Source organism: Octopus bimaculoides, chromosome 7 (genome assembly GCF_046866305.1).
Source record: "Octopus bimaculoides isolate indiv1 chromosome 7, ASM4686630v1, whole genome shotgun sequence".
NCBI classification, from domain to species: Eukaryota; Metazoa; Mollusca; class Cephalopoda; order Octopoda; family Octopodidae; genus Octopus; species Octopus bimaculoides.
Window position 1 is genome coordinate 36,167,927 of NC_142934.1, and position 22,110 is coordinate 36,190,036.

The 22,110-nt window shown below is 39.5% G+C and overlaps 1 protein-coding gene across 9 annotated transcripts in view; it reads right to left on the reverse strand.

Moving 5' to 3' along the window:
- The window catches only part of LOC106875848 (excitatory amino acid transporter 3-like), a 410,144-nt gene that overhangs the window by 69,948 nt on the left and 318,086 nt on the right, over window positions 1-22,110 (reverse strand). For all 9 annotated transcript variants that reach the window (XM_089355173.1, XM_052969531.2, XM_052969535.2 and 6 more), the window contains one exon: window positions 1,661-1,795. In XM_089355173.1, the coding sequence (XP_089211299.1) occupies window positions 1,661-1,795 (135 nt within the window). The remainder of the gene's footprint in view (window positions 1-1,660; window positions 1,796-22,110) is intronic.

Genomic DNA, 22,110 nt, shown 5'->3' on the forward strand with positions numbered 1-22,110 from the left:
TGTCAATTAGTTTAGTTTCAGTAGTTCATTGGTACTTCATATTATTGACTTTAGAACAATGAAGTTAACCAGCATCTATGAGGAACAGAAAAATGGACAAGCCAACAGGGAGTCTCTGTAGGTTCACTCAACTATATAGAAATAGCAGCTATCTTATAAGCCAAAAGACATACAGAAAAATATCTATATTTTGAATTACCATCATTATCATCATCATTTAACATCCATGTTTATACTGGCATAGGTTGGCCAATGGTGAAAGGAACTGATGGGTTCAAAGACTACATGATGCTACTTTGGGTTGGATGCACTTCCTAATGCTAGCCACTTTGCAGCTGCACTGAGTGCTTTTCTCATGGCACCAACATTTGTGAGGTTACTATATAGCTTGCAAGGCTAAGATTCCTTTTAACTATGTGGGACTACAGTAGAGAAGGGAGGAGCGATAGCTTTATACTATAGGTTTAAGGGTTACAGCACAAGAGGAGGGGCCAGGATAGAACATGTCTGTTACTGTAGAAGAACTGGTGACTGACTGAGGGCTGGAAAGAAATAAATATTGGTTATAAGGTGTCAGAGTGAACCTTCAAGGTACAAAGTTTGCTGTAGCTACTAATCAAAGAGATGTGATCTGAACTTCTATATTGAAACTATACAATGCACTAGAGTCATTTGGTCATTTAATCCACTTTTTTTAACCTTCAATTTACTCTCTCACCTGTAGAAACAATGCATTGTGAAAAAAAGTCAACATCTATAGCTTTGATTAGCTGAAATAAATTAAATTATTTCAGAAATTGAAGAGATATTTGCTATAGCCATCATTCTATTTACTTTTAATATAAACTTTATTACAGCTGAATTCAGCAGAATTATTGGTGAACCAATGGAACAGCCAACTTGAACATAATTATTGATAGTGAATAGGAAATTAATTATAAAATTATCTGACTTAATAGTACAGTGGTTTATTCTTGTACACCCCTTGATGATGATATGCCTTGTCACTACCATCAGTCTTCTTTCCAGCAACTGCTACTCTTATATAATGTAGGGTAGCCATGTAGCTCCTCTGTAGTAAGACATCTGTGCCTATACTTCTATCAGACTTAGCCTCTCAACATATAGCATTAAGGCATTCCACTCAGTTGAGGAATGTTGTCTTGCAAGTTAGTTGGCGATATCACTCATATTAGAGCCATGAAAAAAGTATCTAGTATACTCTATAAAGTGGTTGGCATCAGGAGGGGGCATCCAGCCATAGAAATCATGCCAAAACAGACATTGGAACTCAATGCAGTCCTCCAGTTTGTTGGATACTATCAAACTGTCCAACCCGTGCTAGCATGGAAAGTGAATGTATGATGATGATGATGATAATGTCATAAGAGGTGACTAAAAGTGCTGGCATCAGGAAGGGCATCTGACTGCAAATTCAATGTCTCAAAAAATCCTATCAAACTCATGTCATGAAAAAGATGAGTATAAAATAATTGATTACTAATTAAAATTATATTACTTTCCACAGAACTGATTTTAAAAATAGAGTAATCATGGGTTGATAAAAATGAAGGAAATAGAATATCTGAGATTTGGTATATTTTGTACCAACACAGTTGGGGAGATATTTTTAATAAAACAGAAAGATGGAAGTACTTACAAAAGCCATTCCAAGGCATAAAGCATGGCAACAGGTTTTGGATTAATATTCATAGAAGTCAGCAATAATATTAGAGTGACAATACTCGAGCTTGGTACACCAGGTAGAGCCATTGTAACTATGGCTGTAAGAACTCTATTGAAATAAATGAAAACAGTTTCAAATTTTTTGATATAATAATCAGTTAGTATGGAGTGTATGTATCCAATTTTATTATTCTTTATCTGTGAAAATTCACAAAGTTAGTGTGACAACAAATAGAAAAGATGTTAAATAAAGAAAGATTGGCCAATCATAAATATAAAGTTGATATTTTTAACTGAAACTTAGGCAGTGTATTTCAACAGAAGTGTGGTAACAAAAGGGTTAGTTTTACAGTGCTACCACTTCTTAAATTACATTCAATGGAATACCTTGCCACTTCTCTCAGTAGCCCAGTTCATTCATATTGCTTCCTACCTCCTAGACTCTGCACAAAATCTTATGTACACCTCTTCTTTCCCAGAACATTGCCCTCTAGAATTCCTTCCTTGTCCATGCTTCTCCTGAAGTCATCAACTTGCAGTATTTTATGGGAATATTTCCTTCAACCAATGTTCAGCACCATAAATTTTGGGATAGAATTGAATAAGATGACCTGATATTTGACTTCTCTTTTATTTTTTTTTTACTTGTTTCGGTCATTAGACTGCAGCCATGCTGGGGCACTGCTTTGAATTTTTAGTCATATGAATCATCCCCAGTATTTTTTCTTAAGCCTGGTACTTATTCTATCAGTCTCTTTGCTGAACTGCTAAGTTACAGGGACATAAACACACCAACACTGGTTGTCAAGTGGTGGTGGGAACAAACACATACACAAAGACACACACATGGATACATACATGCACACACACACATACATACATACATACATACAACAGGCTTCTTTTAGTTTGTCTACCGAATCCACTTACAAGGCTTTGGTCAGCCTGTGGTTATAGCAGAAGACATTTGCCCAATGTGCCATGCAGTAGGACTGAACCCAGAACCATGTGTTTGGGAAGCAAACTTCTTACCACATAATCATGCATGCACTTATACTTCTTTTATTCATCCTACAAGGATGAAAGACAAAGTTGAACCTACAAAATTAAAACCCAAGGCATAAAGGGCTGTCGCTAGATACCACAAGACATTTTACATGGCCCACTTCCACTTCAACTACCTACTGCAGACAAGTGGTTGGAGTAAGGATGTATTGTAGTGCTTCCTATCATGACTCAACTTTAGTGCTGTGAGCTAACAAAGCACCTATTAAAACACTTTTGATACCAATTCGTCTGAGACTGCCCTTGGTTCTATGATATAAACTTCATATTTTAAAGTGGTTTAAGTTAAAACCTTCCAATTTCATATTAATTCATGTTCCAAACACAAACTTAATAATAACACAGTTGTTTCCTTTTATTCTTCATTATTTTCACAATTAACTGAAACTTAGGCAGTGTATTTCAACAGAAGTGTGGTAACAAAAGGGTTAGTTTTACAGTGCTACCACTTCTTAAATTACATTCAATGGAATACCTTGCCACTTCTCTCAGTAGCCCAGTTCATTCATATTGCTTCTTACCTCCTAGACTCTGCACAAAATCTTATGTACACCTCTTCTTTCCCAGAACACTGCCCTCTAGAATTCCTTCCCTGTCCATGCTTCTCCTGAAGTCATCAACTTGCAGTATTTTATGGGAATATTTCCTTCAACCAAACTCTCATGATCTGTGGTTATCAGTATAATCTTACATTATAAATATAATCTTAATACAAAGTTAGGTCATTGTTGATTTGCTATGATTACAATGATGAAATATGTACTGAGGTGTGAAAGTGTACTGGTTATAAGGAATTAAAGGTTGAGTCCCAAACATTCTTTTCATCTTGAATGTAGTTAACACAGGAAATATAAAAAAAGAAGGGAAGAGTGAAAAAGAAGAGAGAAGAGGAGAAAGGTGCAAGGGAATAAAGGGGTGAATAATTGCACAAAGCGAAAATTACAAGAAGTGATAAGGAAAGATGGAACAATAGTGCCAATTCATCTATGGTGGCTTACACCATTATCTGAGGATGTATATCTTCTCATATAAGTAAGGTGTAAAGGTCAGACTTGGTTTTTATGTATAACGAAGGTGTAAGAGAGTCTGCATTTTCTACTAGTTTTCTAATAGTTTCCATCTGATATATATATTGTTAACAAAGGTAGGGCAGTAACTCAGGGTTGTATATCAGGGATTATATTGTTTAATATACTCTTTCATTTTTTTTCAGGATGGTAAAGTATATTTGAGGGAACTCTCTTCTCAGCTGTCCAAATAGATTTTTCTTAACTCAATAATTCTTTCTACTGTAGGCAGAAGACCAAAAGTTTTGGAGGATGGGACAAGTCAATTACAACAAGCCCAATGCTCAGTTGTACTTATTTTATCCTGTTTTATAAGTAGAAAGACTTACACTAACAGTTCTGGAAGACGGAAAGATTTCCTTGTTGAGAGTCATAGAAGAATCTATATTGTGAGAAGAATTCACCCACAGGGCAAAACATCCAAAAATGTTTTATAGGCCTTGAAAGAATGAAAGGCAAAGTTGACCTCAGTAGCTGCTGCTGCTATAAATAATAATAATGATAATAATTGATCAATAAAGCCATAACTGAAGACAGCCGCAGAAAGAAGAAAGGCCTCAGTATGGCCTGGGTGGACTACCAAAAGGCTTTCGACAGTGTTCCCCACACGTGGATTCTGGAAACACTAGCCATAAACAAGGTGGCACCAATTATCATAAAATACATAGAGCACTCAATGAACAAATGGCAGACAGTGCTACAGCTCCAAACAAAAGAGGGACTTGTGAAAACGAAAGCCATCCCCATTAGAAGAGGAATATTCCAGGGAGACACGCTCTCTCCACTCCTGTTCTGCCTGGCACTCACACCTTTAACCGAATTGCTAAATAGAACTGGATGCGGTTACAAATGCTATGGAAAAACAGTCAGCCACCTTCTATATATGGATGACCTAAAATTATATGCTAAAAACGACAAAGAGCTAGAAACACTACTACAGACAGTACACGGCTTTACCAAGGAAATAGACATGAAATTCGGATTAGAAAAATGTGCCAAAGCAACCCTGAAAAGAGGAAAATTAGTTAAAAGTAGCAATATAACACTAGATAAAGCCAATGAAATAAGAGAACTAGACGAAAGCCAACCATATAAGTATTTAGGAGTCAATGAACTAGATAGGATACAACATACACAAATGAAAGAAAAAATAGAGAAAGAGTACTATAGACGAGTTAGATCAATACTAAAAACAGAGCTCAATGCTAAAAACAAGATAATGGGTATCAACACTTTAGCTGTCCCAGTTATAAGCTACAGCTACAACATCCTTAACTGGACACTAAACGAACTATGTAAAATAGACAGGAAAACAAGAAAAATAATGACAGGATATAGGATGCACCACCCAAAATCTGACATAGAAAGGCTATATATACAACGCACAGAAGGTGGCAGGGGTCTTATACAGCTAGAAAACTATTATAAAATAACCACCATAGGACTGCAAAAATACCTACTCCAGAAGCAAGGGAAGCTAATACAAATAGCCACAAAACACGAGCAAAACAAAAAACTGTTTTCAGTATTTAAGGAAGCTGACAAATACAAACAAGAAATCAATCTACCTAACAAATACGAAGAAGAAGAAGAAGAAACAACAAAAGCTATAAAACAAATGAAATCCAAACTAAAGCTAGAACAACAACTGACCATGATAAAACGATGGCAAGAAAAGCCCCTACATGGTAAATACTGGGCTAAACTAAATGCGAAAGAAATAGACAGAGAAAAATCCCAGCAATGGCTGAGAAGCTCAGGACTCAAAGCAGAGACTGAAGGATTTTTAATTGCTGCACAAGACCAGAGCCTCCCCACCAGAAATTACCAAAAACACATAATGAAAAGAAATATAACAAGTAACTGTAGAATATGTGGAGATCGACAAGAAACAATAAATCATATTATCTCTGGCTGCCCAGTCCTGGCTAAGAAGGAATATATTCACAGACACGACAGAGCTGGGACCTATATACACTGGAAGCTATGCCAACACTATGGAATAACAACAGAAAAAAGATGGTATAAACACACGCCAGAAAAGGTCACAGAAAACGAGAAAGCAACCATACTCTGGGATATGCCAATACACACAGATAGAGAAATTAAGGCAAATAGACCAGATATAGTTGTCAAAGATCATGAAGGAAAAAAATGCTTTCTAATTGATGTATCAATACCAGCAGATGACAACGTTTCTCGAAAAGAAATGGAAAAACTTTCAAAATACAAAGACCTGGAAATAGAGATAACTCGAATGTGGAGTCTAAAAACAGAAACAATTCCTATCATAGTAGGTGCCTTAGGTATAATTAAAAAATACTCAGACAAATACATAACAAAAATACCAGGACTTACAAATATATGTAACATACAGAAAATTGCACTACTGGGTACTGCACACATTCTACGCAAAACACTTTCAATACAGTAAACATAAAAGCACCACAGCAAACCACAGCACATACCCAAGGCGCACAGAGCTGCGCTCGGTAGTGAAGTGAAAGCACGTTATAAAAATAAAACTACTGAACAATAATAATAATAATAATAATGATTTCTTTATTAACCACAAAGGGTTTACATAAAGAATACATTATGGACAATACAAAACAAATATGTAGGGTTACATGAAAGTCGTGTAAACAATAAAAAAAACAAACAATCAAATATAAAAACAGAATTCCTCAAAAGAGAAAGACCTCATAGGACTGCTTGTGAAAACCCCACAAGTCCACAACTAGGGTATGTGCTCTTTCTCCTTTGTCTACATTCAGCCATTCAGCCACCTTTTAACAAAATTGCTGGTGGGGGGGGGGTGCAGAACTTCCCTCTCCATCCTCACTTTCTTTTTCAAGTGAAACTCAAAAACGTTGATGAGATCAAAAATGAAAGTATCTATCTTCAACTCTTTCAATCTGGTCCACCAAACAACCTCTTTCGTTAAGGCTACCAGGCAAAGAAAAACAGCCTGTCCGTCCTGGCCAAAGGAAGGTGGTGGGACTATTTTTACAAAGGACTCAGCCAACAGCCAGATCTGTTCTACACACAACAGCAGGTATTTGACATAAACCCACAAGTCAGAAATACTTGGGCACTGGACAAAAGCATGCAGAACAGTTTTGTTGCTCTGCGTGCATCTTGAGCAAGCCCAGCTGACTGCACTTCTGTGCCTGTAGAGTCTATCCTGAACAGGCAGTTCCCCCTGGTAGCACTGCCAGGCCAAGGATTTCTGGAAACTATCCGTAGGCCCCAGCCTGAAAATTCTCCAGAACAGAGCAGCCAACTCATTTTTGTTGATACCTAGAGTCTCCCTGAGAATGTCGTTGCACTTAACTGCCACTAACCATCTACAGAAAGTTGTAGTGGAATTTCCACTGACCGCATTGCCTGACTGGCAGAGGAGTGTGAGCATCTGACAACACTCTAGGTGCCAGGTGCCCTGTCTTGGTCTACGTATGATCCAGGACTGCAGTTCAGTCAAAGAGACAAGCTGTGGGAAATCACATCTGACAAATGGTGACCACACCTGCTCAACGACTAGGAAGCACTGGAGATGTCGCAGCCTCGGCATGTGTCTGTGCATCAATAGCCACAGCATACCCAGCCCTCCATTTAGTAGGTGCTCAGCCCTCCATTTAGTAGGTGCTGACAGTAAATGGAGCACCTGACCACTGCAACGCATCACTTCCAAAGAAAGCAGAAAAGTAGGTGCTCCAGTTTGGTCAGACTCAAACTAGGACAGGGCACAATGGTGCGGTGGTAGATGATGGATGTAATGTAAGCATTCGCCACCTCTGCTAGACCTTACAGGGATAGCTTTCTCTTAGATTGGCTACCCTGCTTGCCACCTCACCCCAGTTCTTCTTCACCTGGAGATCTGGACAGAACCAGACCCTGAGTAATTTAACCAGTCCTTCTGTCCAACATCCCACAATGCTGTGAGAAGGCATGGACATGCCTCTCCAGGTGCCAAGTTGCAGTCCAAATGACTTCTGGTTAATTTTTGCTCTTGTCACTACCTCATATTCTTTTAAAGTGATCCCAGCCAGGTCTATGTGCTTGGTGTTCAACACTATGATGGTGACGTCGTCTATGTATGCTGACACAGTTCTCCCACATCCTAGTTCACACGGGATGCCTCTCAATGCCTTCAATTTCTGCAGTAGCAGCTCTAGAACCATCATATAGATGAGAGGGGACACCCTTGACAGACTGAATGCGTGAAATTGAATGGTTCGGATAGGTAACCATTCACCCAAACTACTGAACAGAAGTCGCTGTACATTGCTGTGATCCAGCCACAGAAAACAGAACTGAAAGTGGCCAAAATGAGAACAGCTGCCAAGTATTGACTTTAGATTGATCCAAATTGATCAATGCTCCAATCATGCCAGCTTCATTACCCACCCTGTCTATGATGTGTTGATATGAGGTGGAGGTTGTCATGGATGGATCTGCTTGGGATATTTGTACATGACTAATCAGTTCCTCGATGACAAGTGCCAATCTCTTCACTAGCCCTATGACCAAAATTTTGAAGTCTTGAAAATTTTCTGTTTGATTCCCCTTGTTTGGATCCTTTCTCAGAAGTGCCATTGCTCCTCAGCTCACAAAACTAAGAATTCTCCTGTTCTACAGCCAGTTGTGGTAGATATCTGCTAAGAGGTTGCCAGATAAGTCTGGTATATAATAGTAAAGCTTGTAAGGCAGACCATCCAAACCAGGCGATTTCCCCCCATCATTGCATCCCGTATTTTTGAAGCTGTTATCAGCATTTTGCAATACCTCATTCTACCTGCCAAGAATCATGGCATGCCATGCCATCGAGGTAGAAGTCCATCCTGTGTGCTGGCCCACCATTCATCCCAAGCAGTTGGGCAAAGTGCCACTAAAATACCACACACCTCTGCTCAAGCTCAAATACCGTGCACCCACTTTGGTCCACCAAAAAACTGAATTGTGGCTTTGTTGTTACATTGAACTTCTGCCATTCAGGCCCATCAAGCAGCTTTAGTTCCCTTGTTTCTTAGAGTATATGCCTTAGCTCTGACAATGCATCCTTCATGCTTAGTGTTGAAGAATTGGTTGAGGACAAATCTTGCTGCCAGCACATTGGTTACAATGCATCTCCTAAGTTCCTAATTAGCTTGCCCTCTATTCTATTTTTCCCCGTCGCTAGTACTTTGCTAGACCTAATCAATTCTGTTCTAATTGCCTTTTCAGGGCGTACCACCATTTGTTGTTGAGGATTGACCCTGTTAACACCTGCTCAGCTAACTCGCTAATCCAGTCTCTTGACCATACAGATGGCAAATTTGTAGTCTGTGTAGCTGATGATTTTAAAAAGTGAACAACTTATATTATTCTTACCTACTGGCCTACAGAAAATTCTATCTAGATACAACCTGTATGACCTGATGCAGTTAGACTAGGCCACACTGGCACATTTGGGAAATCCAGCCAGTATCTGTCAGACAGTTGAAAATATTTGAGCAGGTTTGCAAGGCTTTTGTACCCACCTCTTCTATCTGCTAGCCCCATATGGTCCAAATGTGGCTCTAAGGCAGTGTTCCAGTCACCCATAAGCACTAAAGGATGAGGCGTTCCCAGGAAAACTTTTAGGTATCTGAAGAAGCCCAGTTGCCCAGCCCCTGTCAGAGCATAGACAGCCACTAGTGTGAAGGCACCCCTGTCACTACTGGCCCATCAACTTACCTTCTGGGTCCAGGAAAATAGTCCTTATCTCGAGATCCAGGCCTCTCTGGAACAACACTGCAGTTCCACCTTCCATTCCCAGCTGACATGGAGATAAATATATTTTGTATCCACTGAAAATGGGCATGAACATCTGTCAGTAGAGAGTCTGGTTTCACTGATGGCTACCACATCAACACTTAGTGACCTGAGGTTGTCAAGTAGATGACCCTATTTCCAAGGTAACCCCAGGTCATGTGCATTTATACTACCTATCATAAGTGAGGCTATGTTGTATAGAAGCAGAAAAGGCTACTTAGTGTGATTTTGTTGGTGAGGTGGGGACGGTTATTCTATCCCCATGGTTATTTGTAGCTGTTTCAACAAGCAGTTCATTGTTCAGTCTTTTGTTTACATCTTTCTCAAAGGCCCTAAATCCTTCAGGATATTTTATTTTAATTTTGTTGTCTGTTTTGTGATGTTAGCAGGAATCTTATGTGTGGCAGTGTGTTGTTTGTTGGTGTGACAAAAATCTGTGTTTATGATGTCTGTATGGTTGTATATGTGTGCCATTAATTCTTTATTATTTGTGTTTATTGCTGTGTAGTTGATGATTGTGTGTTGCTGGTGTTGGAATGTGTGAGCTGCGAGTTGTGTATGGGAGCTGGGTTGTGCTTGTGGTGGTGGTGATGGTGCTGATTGGGATGCTGTTGTTGTTGATGGTGCTGGTGTGGTTGTTAATGGGGGAGGTATTTGTGTGTTTGTTTTGTCAAGTGTCTCCTCACTGTCATCATACCTGCCAGATTTTTATGTTTAGTTGGTGAATTTTAGTTCCTTTTAGTTTTTGACCAGGCAACTTGTTGCCATTTAGGCTCTTCTTCCTCCACCCTCTGTGCAGGACAAGTCTGAGTATTTGGAAAAAAGAAGAGTCAAATCTTGTGGGTTTTTTTTGGTTGTACTTTATTAGTAAGGTTGTTGTTGTTTTTGGGGGTACTATGCTGTTGTTTTTGTTGCTATCTGGTGTGTGGAAGCCATAGATGTTGGCGAGTTGTTTATTTTGTTTGCTGTTGTTGCTGCTGCTGTAATTGGTGTTACTGTTACTGTTGTTTTTACTGCTCTAGTGGTTACCTGTTTCTGCTGGTACTGTTGCTGTTGCTTTTGTTGTTGTATTGGAGGTGAAGCAGTAGCATGGTTTTCTCTTTTGTTTGCCTGGGGCAGAAAGCATTTAAGTGGTTTGTTTGGACACATATATGGCATATTGGCTTTCTACCTTCTACTGCTACAAATAATTTTGCACCTCCAGGGAGCTCTATTAGATCTGGAATCTCCTGTGCAGTTGTGAAATCTGCATGCAACAAGAGTTCCATCCCTGTACCATACTAGTTTTCTATTTTAAATCAATGAATTTGTAGAATTTAAATTCTGTCCTCTATGCCATACAACATGACTGCTGTCAGCAAGATGTCCACTTCTGTGGCACCTCTGCTACCTTCACTTAAATGACCCTCCAACCGAGGTATGTGGGAATCATATACAATTCCTCCGTTTTAAGGGTTGTTGTGGAATTTTCTTTGGCCAGCTGTTCAGTTGAAAACCTCACCTCTACTGTGCCTTCTGATTCCATAGAGGTTTCTGGTATTTTTTGACCTGAATTTGTGTAGCTCTTTCTATTTTTCTTGTTTTCAAAGATATACATTTGTATATAATTGTTTGTTGTCTCATTTCTTCTTGCACCTCCTCTGGTGTGTTAAGGTGTACTATCCTGCCAGTTCTGATTAGATACATTTTTGCTCTAGCCAACTCCTCTTCTGACAATTCCACCTCCTCTGTTCTCCAACACATCTGAGCAAACCCACTATGTGTTTGCTTAGAAAAAGCCACTATTGTCTGTGCTTTGCTAACTTTTTCTTTGTTTGATATGGTAGGGACAGTGGTGGTGAAATCTGCAGGTGCTTGATGTGAAAGAATTCTTTTTTTCTTTCTCATCAACTTCCCACTTATAACTGTTGTTGTTACTCTGGCTGGTCCTCATGATGGTAGTGGTAGTAGTGGTGTTGCTGTTTTCATCCACCCACTCCTTCATACTCCCGTCGGTGCTGATGGGGGTGATGATTCTGTTGTTGCTGTTGCTCTTCCTCTCCCTCTCAACCACATTAGGTAGTGGAGGAAATGAAATCTCACAGAGGCTGTTACAAGAAATGTCAGCACCCTTGATTTGAGAAGCCATGTTTGCAAATTTTGGTTTCAAAATATGAAATTTTGAGTTGTTAAAAGTCAAAATTCACTCTTAAAGGGTGAGTGCTTTGCCACTCCAGCTGGCCCTGCTTGTGGCAATCTGGGTTGTCAAAATTACAGTTCAACAAAATATGGAAAAACAAACAGTAAAACAACAAATTTGACGAAAAATTAACAGAGCTCTGAACACATGGCTGACAGCTTCAGACACAAATAATAATAATGATAATAATAATAATAATAATAATAATAATAATAATAATAATAATAATAATAATTAATTCTTGTTTTATTGGCCACAAGGGCTAATATAAATCAAAAACATGTAATGACAAAGACAGGATGAAAAGCACAAAGGGTTTTGTCTGAAAAGAAAACATTCGTGTAAACATTAATAACAGCGAAAAATATAACAAATAAAACCCCCAATAGGGGGAGGCGCTTTGAAAGGTTAGACGTGGAAAAATCCATAAAAGCCACGGCAGCCTGGTCAGGAGGGGTAGAGAGCCCCTTCTCCATTTATATTACCTTTTTTTTTTTACAGGTGTAACCTCAGAATTGGTTCGTTCATACTGGCCATTTTACCAACAGTCACCCACCTTTCAATAAATTTGCTACAAGACAGCACTTCCCTCTCTACTCTCATCTTCCTTTTCAAGCGGAACTTGAAAAAGTTGATGAGGCCTTGGCCAAAGAGGAAAGCGTCTGACTTTAGCCTTTTCAAACGAGTCCACCATACCACCTCTTTCGCTACAGCTACTAGACAAAGGAAATTTGCCTTGCCTTTCCAGTTAAAGGAGGTTGGCGGGTCAATCTTCACTATGGATTCAGCTGATAGCCGGATCCGTCCTACACGTGACAGTAGCTGTTTGGTATAAACCCACAAGTCAGCAATACTCGGGCACTGGACGAGTGCGTGCAGAATGGTTTCGTCGTCCTGAGTGCATCTCGGGCAGGCCCGGCTGAAGGCCCTTCCATGCCGGTAGAGTTTATCTTGAACAGGTAGTGCCCCTCAGTAGAACTGCCAAGTGAGGGACCTTTGGAAGTTATCCATGGGCCCCAGCCCGAAAGTTCTTCCGAACAGAATGTTTAGCTGATTATCGTCGACGCCTAGAGTTTCCCCGAGATCGGCATCTCACTAACCCTCTATAGAACGCTAGAGTGGAACTACTACCAATTGCATTGCCCACCTGGCTGAGGGCGGTGAGAGCTTGGCGGCACTTGAGGTGCCAAGCGCTCTTTCTGGGTCTACGTTTGATCCAAGGTTGCGGCTCTGTCAAAGAGATGAGCTGTGGAAAATCATGTCTGACGAACGGCGACCACAGCTGTTCACTGTCCAGGAAACACTTGAGATGCCATAGCCTGAGCGCATCACCAACCACGGCATGCCAAGGCCTCCGTTTAGTGGCTGTTGACAGCAGATGGAGTACCTGACCCTTTGACAGAAAGTCGAAGTGCAAGTGTACCAGCTTGGCCAACCAGCGGTCGGGACAAGGAACGACGGTCAATCGGTAATAGATGACAGATGCGATGTATGCATTCGCCACCTCTGCTCGACCTTTCAGGGACAGCTTCCTCTCGGCCCATTTCTGGGTGAGATTGGCCACCCTGCTCGTCACTTTGTTCCAGTTCTTCCCCACCTGGAGGTCCGGACCGAACCAGACCCATTGCAGTTTAATGGGACCGTCTGTCCAGCGCCCTGTGACACTGTTGGACGGCATGGACTTGCCCCTCCAGGTGTCCAGTTGCAAGCCCACCGACTTTTCTGCATTAATTTTTGACCCTGTCACCACTTCATACTCGTTTAGCATCTTGCCAATCAAGTTGATGTGCCTGTGGCTCAACACCATCACAGTGACATCGTCAGCATAGGCAGACACACTCTTTCCATATCTCAGATCACGCGGGCTCAAGAGTCAATACATACAGGAGGGAGAGAGATGGCATCCTTCACGAACCGAACGCGAGGTGTTGAACGGCTCTGAGAGGTGACCGTTCACCTGTATGACCGAACAGATACCACTGTATAAAGCAACTATCCACCCGCAGAAGACCGGACCAAAACTGGCTGCCTTGTTATGTATTCTTTTGGTTCATGTTGGGATAATAAACAACTCACTGAAGGTGTTATTATGATTCTACGTGTTTATTTACTTGGCATGTTTACAAACAGTATATATATAGCAGAGTGGTACACACTGTGCGTATCCACCTTAGACACAATTCATACTGTTTAGTAGATGCGCTTCACAAAATAGTACTACTAGTGGGGATGTATTCATATATACGTATACCTATGCATAAACATAGATATGAACATGTAACATCCCTTCTTGAAAAAAAAAAAGGATCTTTTGGCAATGAAAAAATAGAAGTAATCTCCCTTACGCTAATGGATTATCAGCGCAAGGGTGGCAATACTGCAGCAGAAACCGTAAGATTATTCTGCCCACATACATGGTTTTCTGTTTCCTAATCTAGCAGAAATAGTTATTTTCTTTTTTTTCTTTTAATGGTATCGAATCGGTGGTAAAATGTTCGGTCTCCATCTGATGGATCTTGTGCTCTGCACTGGTGTCTGAGGTGTGCTGTTGATGGGTGGTTGGTGCCCGTTGGGGTGATGATTCTGTGTGTGCTGTCATCTGCTGTGGTTCTTGTTGGTGTTGTCACTGATGCTACAGGTGTTGCGCATGTTATCCTCGATAGCTTTGGTGTTGGGCAGATGTGGGCCCTGTTACGTCTAAGCTGCCTACCAGATTCAGTTTCTATAATATATGATCTTGGAGTTTCGCTTCTACTGACAACTTGTGCTGGGATCCATGTTTTGGTTATAGGATCTTGAGTATGCACATGTTGTCCTCCAAGTATCTCAGGTCAGTATTGTGCATGTTTGTTGTAATATTTCTGTGCTTGTTCTTGAGTGGCTGCTAGCTTTGCCCTTGTCTGTTCCTGGTCAATAGGAGGTTGGATCTTAGTTGGCAAGGTGGTTTTGTATTTCCTGCCATTCAGCATTTCTGCTGGGGATTTCATGTCAGCTCTCAGTGGTGTTGCTCGTAGGGACAAAAGAGCCAGGTGTGGGTCTTCCTTAGTTTCTTGGCATTTGACTAGTGTTCTCTTGACTGTCTGCACCTGTCTTTCTATGAATCCATGACCTTTGGGGTAGTGTGGAGATGAGGTTATAATGTCGAACCCATACTCATCAGCCAGCTTTTTGAATTCCTGAGATGTGAACTAGGTTCCATTGTCATATATGATCTGCTCTGGTATTCCTTGCTCTGCTAGAAGTCCTTGAACCACTGTAGTTATTGTTTTGGCTCTCAGGTATTTCACTTTTCTCACAAATGGGAATTTGGAGTAGTAGCAGACCATAATCAAGTACCATTCTTGGTTCTCTGTGAACAGATCTATAGGAAAGTTGGTTATACATCATTAGATGTATACCTGACTTTCCTATATAAAATTAAGAATATAATGGAACGCTGAACTCCAGACTATCAACTTAAACAACATTTATTCAGGTGGTAAATATATACATCTTTAGCTCTTGTTGTTACAGCTTCTGTGTGTGTGAGCATAGTTGTTGGGACGTTGTTATGTAGATGTAAGCGAGCTGTCGAGCGTAAGTCCGAAAGATGGAGAGTGACAGCTAAACACGTCCATGCTCATGGTCGGCCGACCGAGAAAGAGATAGAATTAAGCGGGAAAGCTTGCTTGTTTAATTCCACGCATGCGTGAGACTACGCATGCGCACAGCGTTACTACAGATCTACTCCAATAGTCTGCCATGGCCTTCTTGGAATGTCACTGGATATCATTTCCTCCTTTTGTTGTGAGTTTCTGTACTTTTGACAGATGTGACATGTTGAAACCATCTTTTCTATGTCTTTGTACATACCTACCCAATATACAGCTGACTTGGCTTGGAGTTTGCATTTTTCCATTCCCAGATGCCCTTGGTGGATCTTGTTAAGAATTTCTTTTTGCATTGATTTGGGCATAATTATTTGGGATCCAGCCATCAGGATTCCATTCTCCACTGATATGTCATCATGGATGGCTCAATATTCACGAATGAGGGGCTGCACCTGATGTCTCTTCTCTGGCCACCCCTGAATCACCATCTGAGTAAGGAGCTGGAGTTCTTCATCTTTGCTGGTCTCCTCTTTGATTTGTTCCAGCTTTGTTTTTGTCCCATTTACAATGTAGTGGACCTTTACACTTAGTCCTTCCATCTCCTGTTTATCATGTGAGGATAGTCTGGAAAGAGCATCTGCCGATATCAGGTCTTTTCCTGGCTTGTACCTGATATTGTAGTTGTATTTTTGGAGCCTCAACAGTAGCCTTTGTAGTCTGGCTAGTGAATTTTGTGAGTTTTTTTTTGTCTATTTGTTCTAGCGGGTGATGGTCTGATTCAATGTTGAAATGTCTGCCATACAGGTATGTATGAAACTTTTCACAGCCATATACTACTGCCAGGAGTTCCCTTTCAATGTTTGCATACCTTGTCTCTGAGGGTGAGAGAGCTTTTGAGGCATATGCAATAGGTTTACCTTCTTGTATCAATGCTGTGCCAACTCCTCTCATAGAAGCATCAACTTGGAGTGTTACTGGTTTATGTCTATCATAGTACTGCAGAGTTGTCTCCTTACTGATGAGCTTTTTGATTGCGTTGAAATCCTGTGTGTGTGAAACACACCAATCAAACTCTACGTCATCTTTGTTTAGTTCTCGGAGATTTGCAGTGTGATCGGCCAGCTTGGGTATGAAGGCTCCCATGTAGTGGATGAGTCCCAAGAAGCTTCTGAGTTCCTTCTTATCTTTGGGTTCTTTGATGTCACTGATGGCTTCCACTTTAGCGGGGTCTGGTTTCACTCCCTCTGCTTTGATCACACACTTGTCTGCATTGAGTCTGATACCTGCTTGTTGGGTTTTCTCCATAGCTTCATGTAAATTGAAGTCATATGTGATCTCATTCTTGCCATGCACTTGGATATCGTTTGCTATCCCAATTGCTCCCTTGCAGCCTTGGTAGGTCTCATCTATTTGGCGTTGGAGAACATCTTGGCTCACCTTCAATCCAAATGGGAGTTGGTTGAATCGGTATCTGGCAAATGGTGTGTTGAAGGTAGTTAGCATCGATGATTCTTTGTCTATCTTTACATTCCAATACCCATTACTGGCATCCAGTTTTCTGAATATCTTGGATCCAGCAAATGATGGTGTGATTTCTTCAAGGGTAAGAATTGGGTAGTACTCTCGTTTTAATGCCTTGTTCAGATCTCTTGGGTCGAGGCATATTCGTAGGGTATCATTGGGTTCTTTTTTTATTACAATTGAGTTCACCCAGTCAGTTGGCCGTGTCACTTTGGTGATTATTTCTTTTTTTTTTCCATTCTGTCTAACTTTTCCTTCAGCTTCTCTTTTAATTCTAGTGGAATGCGGCGAGGTGGGTGGACAATTGGTTCGGCATTGGGGTCAACTGTTATATGGTATCGACATTTCTCAAAAGACCTGACTGTATCGTCAAAGCATTCTGGGTACCAGCCATATACGAATGCTTGAATCGTTCCCTATGCAATATCACAGCAAACAAATCCCTGTTTGGAGGAGTATGCGTTGTTTTTGTAGGTGACTGGAAGTAGATTCTACCTGTTGTTAAACTTGGTAGTTGAACCCAAATAGTGCAATCCACCTTGAAAGCATCATACATCTGGAGTTCTGTAACAGAGTTGAGTCTGAAGAAAAACATGAAGGTACAAAATTCTTCAGATGCAACTTTCACAGCCTATTTAAGTAACATTGGTTCCAGACAATGTTTGTTCTTTGACCCACTGAGGAATGTGATTCGAATTAGGCCAGATTTTGTACTCAAAACGTCATCTATTTCTGAAATATGCAAATTTGTTTTTAATGATTTAAATGAAAACTACAAATTCGCATCATGGCTATGTTCACAAGTTGTCATCGCCTCAACCAATGAAGTGGTAAATGGTGTGAATGAGCACATGATTAGCAACTTTTCTGGGGAAAGTCGAGAGTACCGTAGTTCGGATACAATAGATGACAAAAACTGCCACCAGTTCCCACAGGATTTCTTGAACAACCTCAGCAGAATTTGAACTCAGAACATAAAGACGGATGAAATACTGCTCAGCATTTTGGTAACGATTCTGCCAGCTCACCACCTTTCCAATAATAATAATAAGCATTTTTCTTCCATAGCAACAGAGTTACAAAACATGTGGAAACCATTCATTTATTCTTTTTATTCTTTTATTTGTTTCAGTCATTTGACTGTGGCCATGCTGGAGTACCACCTTAAGGGAGTTTTTAGTTGAAGAAATCAACCCCAGGACTTATTTGTAAGCCTAGTACTTATTCTATCAGTCTCTTTTGCCAAACCACTAAGTTATGGAGAAATAAACACACTAGCATCAGTTGCCAAGTGATGGCAGGAGACAACCACAAACACATAAATATATACACACACACACACACACACATAATGGGCTTCTTTCAGTTTCTGCCTACCAAATCCACTCACAAGGCTTTGGTCAGCCTGAGGCTATAGTAGAAGATGCTTGCCCAAGGTGCCATGCAGCGGGACTGAACCCAGAACAATGTGCTTAGGAAGCAAGCTTCTTACCACACAGCCATGCCTGCCGCATGTGTATGTTTTAACTATACAATGTCATATTTGATTGGATTAATAAATACATCATCAGATGATTTACCAAAAGTATTTCTTACCCTTTAAAATCGATGTTGCAATTATTTAGTTTGTTATAAAAAAAAAGGTCCTATTGTACAAGATATGTCACAGATTAAAATACTTTAATTGAAAATCTAAAAATAATATTTAACCTTCTATGATGAGTGAAGCTTTGTTTAAATTTTGATAAGATTTCCTAAGTCACTACAAACTCTAAATCTTAAGATCTAGAGCTTGTAGGGAAAAATATTTAGTAACATATAAACTCCAATGAAGCACTCCAAAAATTTTCAGTAGGATAAGTAGAATGTAATAAATTTGAAGCCCAAGATTTTATTGTATATTTGTTCTAAAAAAAGTCATAGTATTTGTGAAATAGTTTCAATTCAACTTGAGTCACAACCACAATAATATAATTGAGCAAATGAGAAAACAAGCCTTCATGTGGTTACTCAATCTTTGAAAAAAAAGCAGCTAAATCATTGTCTAAGGACACATTGGCTGATGATGTTCTTTTTGTACTGTTGCTAGGAAAGGGATGAGATGGTTATGGCTGGAATATCTTCTTGATCAGGGCTAATCTAGTGTGTATATAACAGTAACTGAATGTGAATGTTATTTAATGAAGTCAAATAGTCATGATAGTAATTAAATTGAAAGAAAAGTAAGATGTGTGGAATAATGTTTCTGAGGTATTTGGAAGAGATATATTCCAATTTAGCTTTTAGTAGCTATAGAGTCATAAGGTCAGCAACTAGTCTCACTTTCTGTAATACTGGGAAACAAATTAACCCCTGGATAGGATCCTAATAAAATTTCAACAAAATCACTGTCTTATTATTGCACATAATCCTAGTGAGATGGTTGATGAGTGAAGGTGATTGAAAATTAAGTAACTTGTCCCAAAATAACAAAACACCAACATAATCAAATGCACAACTCATTTAACTATAATTAAGCTTAGTTATCTCATCCACTCAATTACTGAGTATTAAATTAGCTGCACAAAGTAGTTAGTTGACAAGATAAAATAGCTAACCAAACAAGATAAGATTGTATAGAATGAAATGTCTCAACCTGAACACAATAAAACATTCGGAATAGATTCAAAACTGTGATACATGATCAGGAAGTTCAATTATCCTGTTCACTCAGCCACTCCAACTCTATCATATGAAGAGGAGTGAAATTTTACTAATAGAAATCCTTCATTTAAGCCAAATTAGACATCAAACATCAAGACAAGTAATGAACTGAAAACTTTCAGATGAAAAATGGCCATGCTAGAAGGCATTGTAACAACAGTAATGAAAAGCTTGACTTAATGTTTGCACCTTCACATAACACCATAAATTATCAGAAGTGGTATGAAGAAATCAAAATCCTTAGAAATACCCAATGCTTCCTTTAGGCAGAAATACACAACATGTAAGAAGATGAGGGTAATTTGTGAAGGCAACAGAAACATACAGGGGTTGGACAAAATAATGGAAACACCTAGCATCGTAGCATCATAATTTTGAAATAGCTATAAAACTGTCAAAACCTTGTTTACTTTTATGTTTTTTGATCTCTTATTATTGTTGCTTAATATGTTTTGCTATAACTGCTGCTTCTTTTCAGATCTCATCAGAAAAAGGTAATTAAAATTCATTAAAATGACAGATCTATCGGACTTTCAAAGAGGTCAAATTGTTGGTGCTCATATGGCAGGCACTAGCATAACGAAAACAGCTGAAATGTTTGGTGTATCAAGAAGTACTATCTCGAAAGTAATGACAGCCTTTGAACAAAACTCTGGAAGAAAACCAAAACTTTCAGATAGGGACTGTCAAACTCTTATGTGAATTGTTAGAAAGGATCACAAAAGTACAGCTCCCCAAATTACTGCAGAGTTTAATGACCACCTCGAGAACAGAGTTTCCGCAAAAACCATTCACCGGGAGCTGCACAAAGCCGGATTTCATGGGAGGGCTGCAATCAGAAAACCACTACTTTCAAAAACAAATGCTGCAAAGCGTCTAGAGTGGAGTAAAAACCTACAGAATTGGTCCCTAGAGCAGTGGAAGAATGTTATTTTCTTGGACAAGTCATCCTTTACCTTGTTTCCAACCACTGGCTGTGTAAACGTGTGGAGACTGCCAAAAGAAGCATTTGACCTAGACTGCCTTCTTCCAACTGTTGAACATGGAAGAGGATCTGTGATGATCTGGAGGGGGGGGGGGCTATATCTTGGAAATCCACCAGCCCAATGGTTTCCCTTCATGGCAGAATTAATAGTGAAGATTATTTAAGCATTTTATCTGATCAAATTCGTCCTATAGTTGCAGAACTGTTTCCAGAGGGAAACACAATCTTTCAGGATGATAATGCACCAATTCACACAGCTAAAGTTGTTACTGAATGGCATGAGGAACATTCTAGTGAAGTTGAATATCTTATTTGGCCACCACAGTTCCCAGATCTCAATATTATTGAACAATTACGGTGCATTTCAGAAAAACAAGTAAGGAGTCGATATCCTCCACCATTATCACTACAAGAACTAGAGACTGTTTTAGCTGAAGACTGGACAAAAATTCCTTTGGAAACGATTCGAACTCTGTACGAGTCCATAAAGCATAGAATTCAAGCTGTAAATACTGCCAAAGGTGGTCCTATCCCATATTAAAATTAATTTGTTTGAAATTTTAAGGTGTTTCCATTATTTTGTCCAACCCTGTAATACAATTGAGGAGTATTTTGTAAAGTGTGCAATGTTAAGTTTTAAAGCAATCAGTAGATAAGATCCAAGAGGAAGTATAGTAATAGAAGCACAACGAGATGAAACTTCCAAGCTTCATATAGCTCATGTGTAACGGGGAAGACCTTTTATTATTCCCTGAATCTGTCTGAATCAGTTTCGTATGTAGTAAGGTTTGAAGCCAAACTGGATAAATAATATCAACAACAGCTGAATCGCCATCAAATCACATCCTAATATCTTATAAAAGGAAGGCTACATAATATTGTGTAGTCCTAGATAAACTGTGTCTAAATAAAATTGGATAGTCATGGTTGGGAAACTTTTGATTACAAGTCTGCTACATCATGTCTGATTTGAGGATAAGCAACCAAATTTTACAGTAATAAAAATTGTTACAACAACATGGATTTTAAGATGTATTTCTCTGGAGGTAGTTTGAAATATGCTATACTGTTGCTGTAAACTAGACTGAGAATAAATGCACAGTTTGGTCAGCCATCACTTGCAAATAAGTATGGTTTGCTAACATGACCATGCTTTTGCTAATTGTTTCATGCAATCCTAAGCATTGGGTCATCCCATAAATAATGCAGTTCTTTTATACTTCTTTTATTTTTCAAAATTAAGACAACCAAAGTTCTTTTTTAATCTAAAATATACTCTCCTTCATTTTCTACAATGCTCTTCCATCTATCTGGTAGTCTTGCAAGGCCCCTCTTCCAAAATTTACTTGTTCATGATGAAAAATACTCCTCCAGTACTGTTCTGACCTTGTCTGCAGAATTCATATCTTTTGCATTCAAATGATTTTGAAGACTGCGGAATAAATGATAATCAAAAGGAGCAATGTCTGGTGAATATGGTGAGTGGGGCATCATTTCCCATTCAATCTGCTCCAGCTT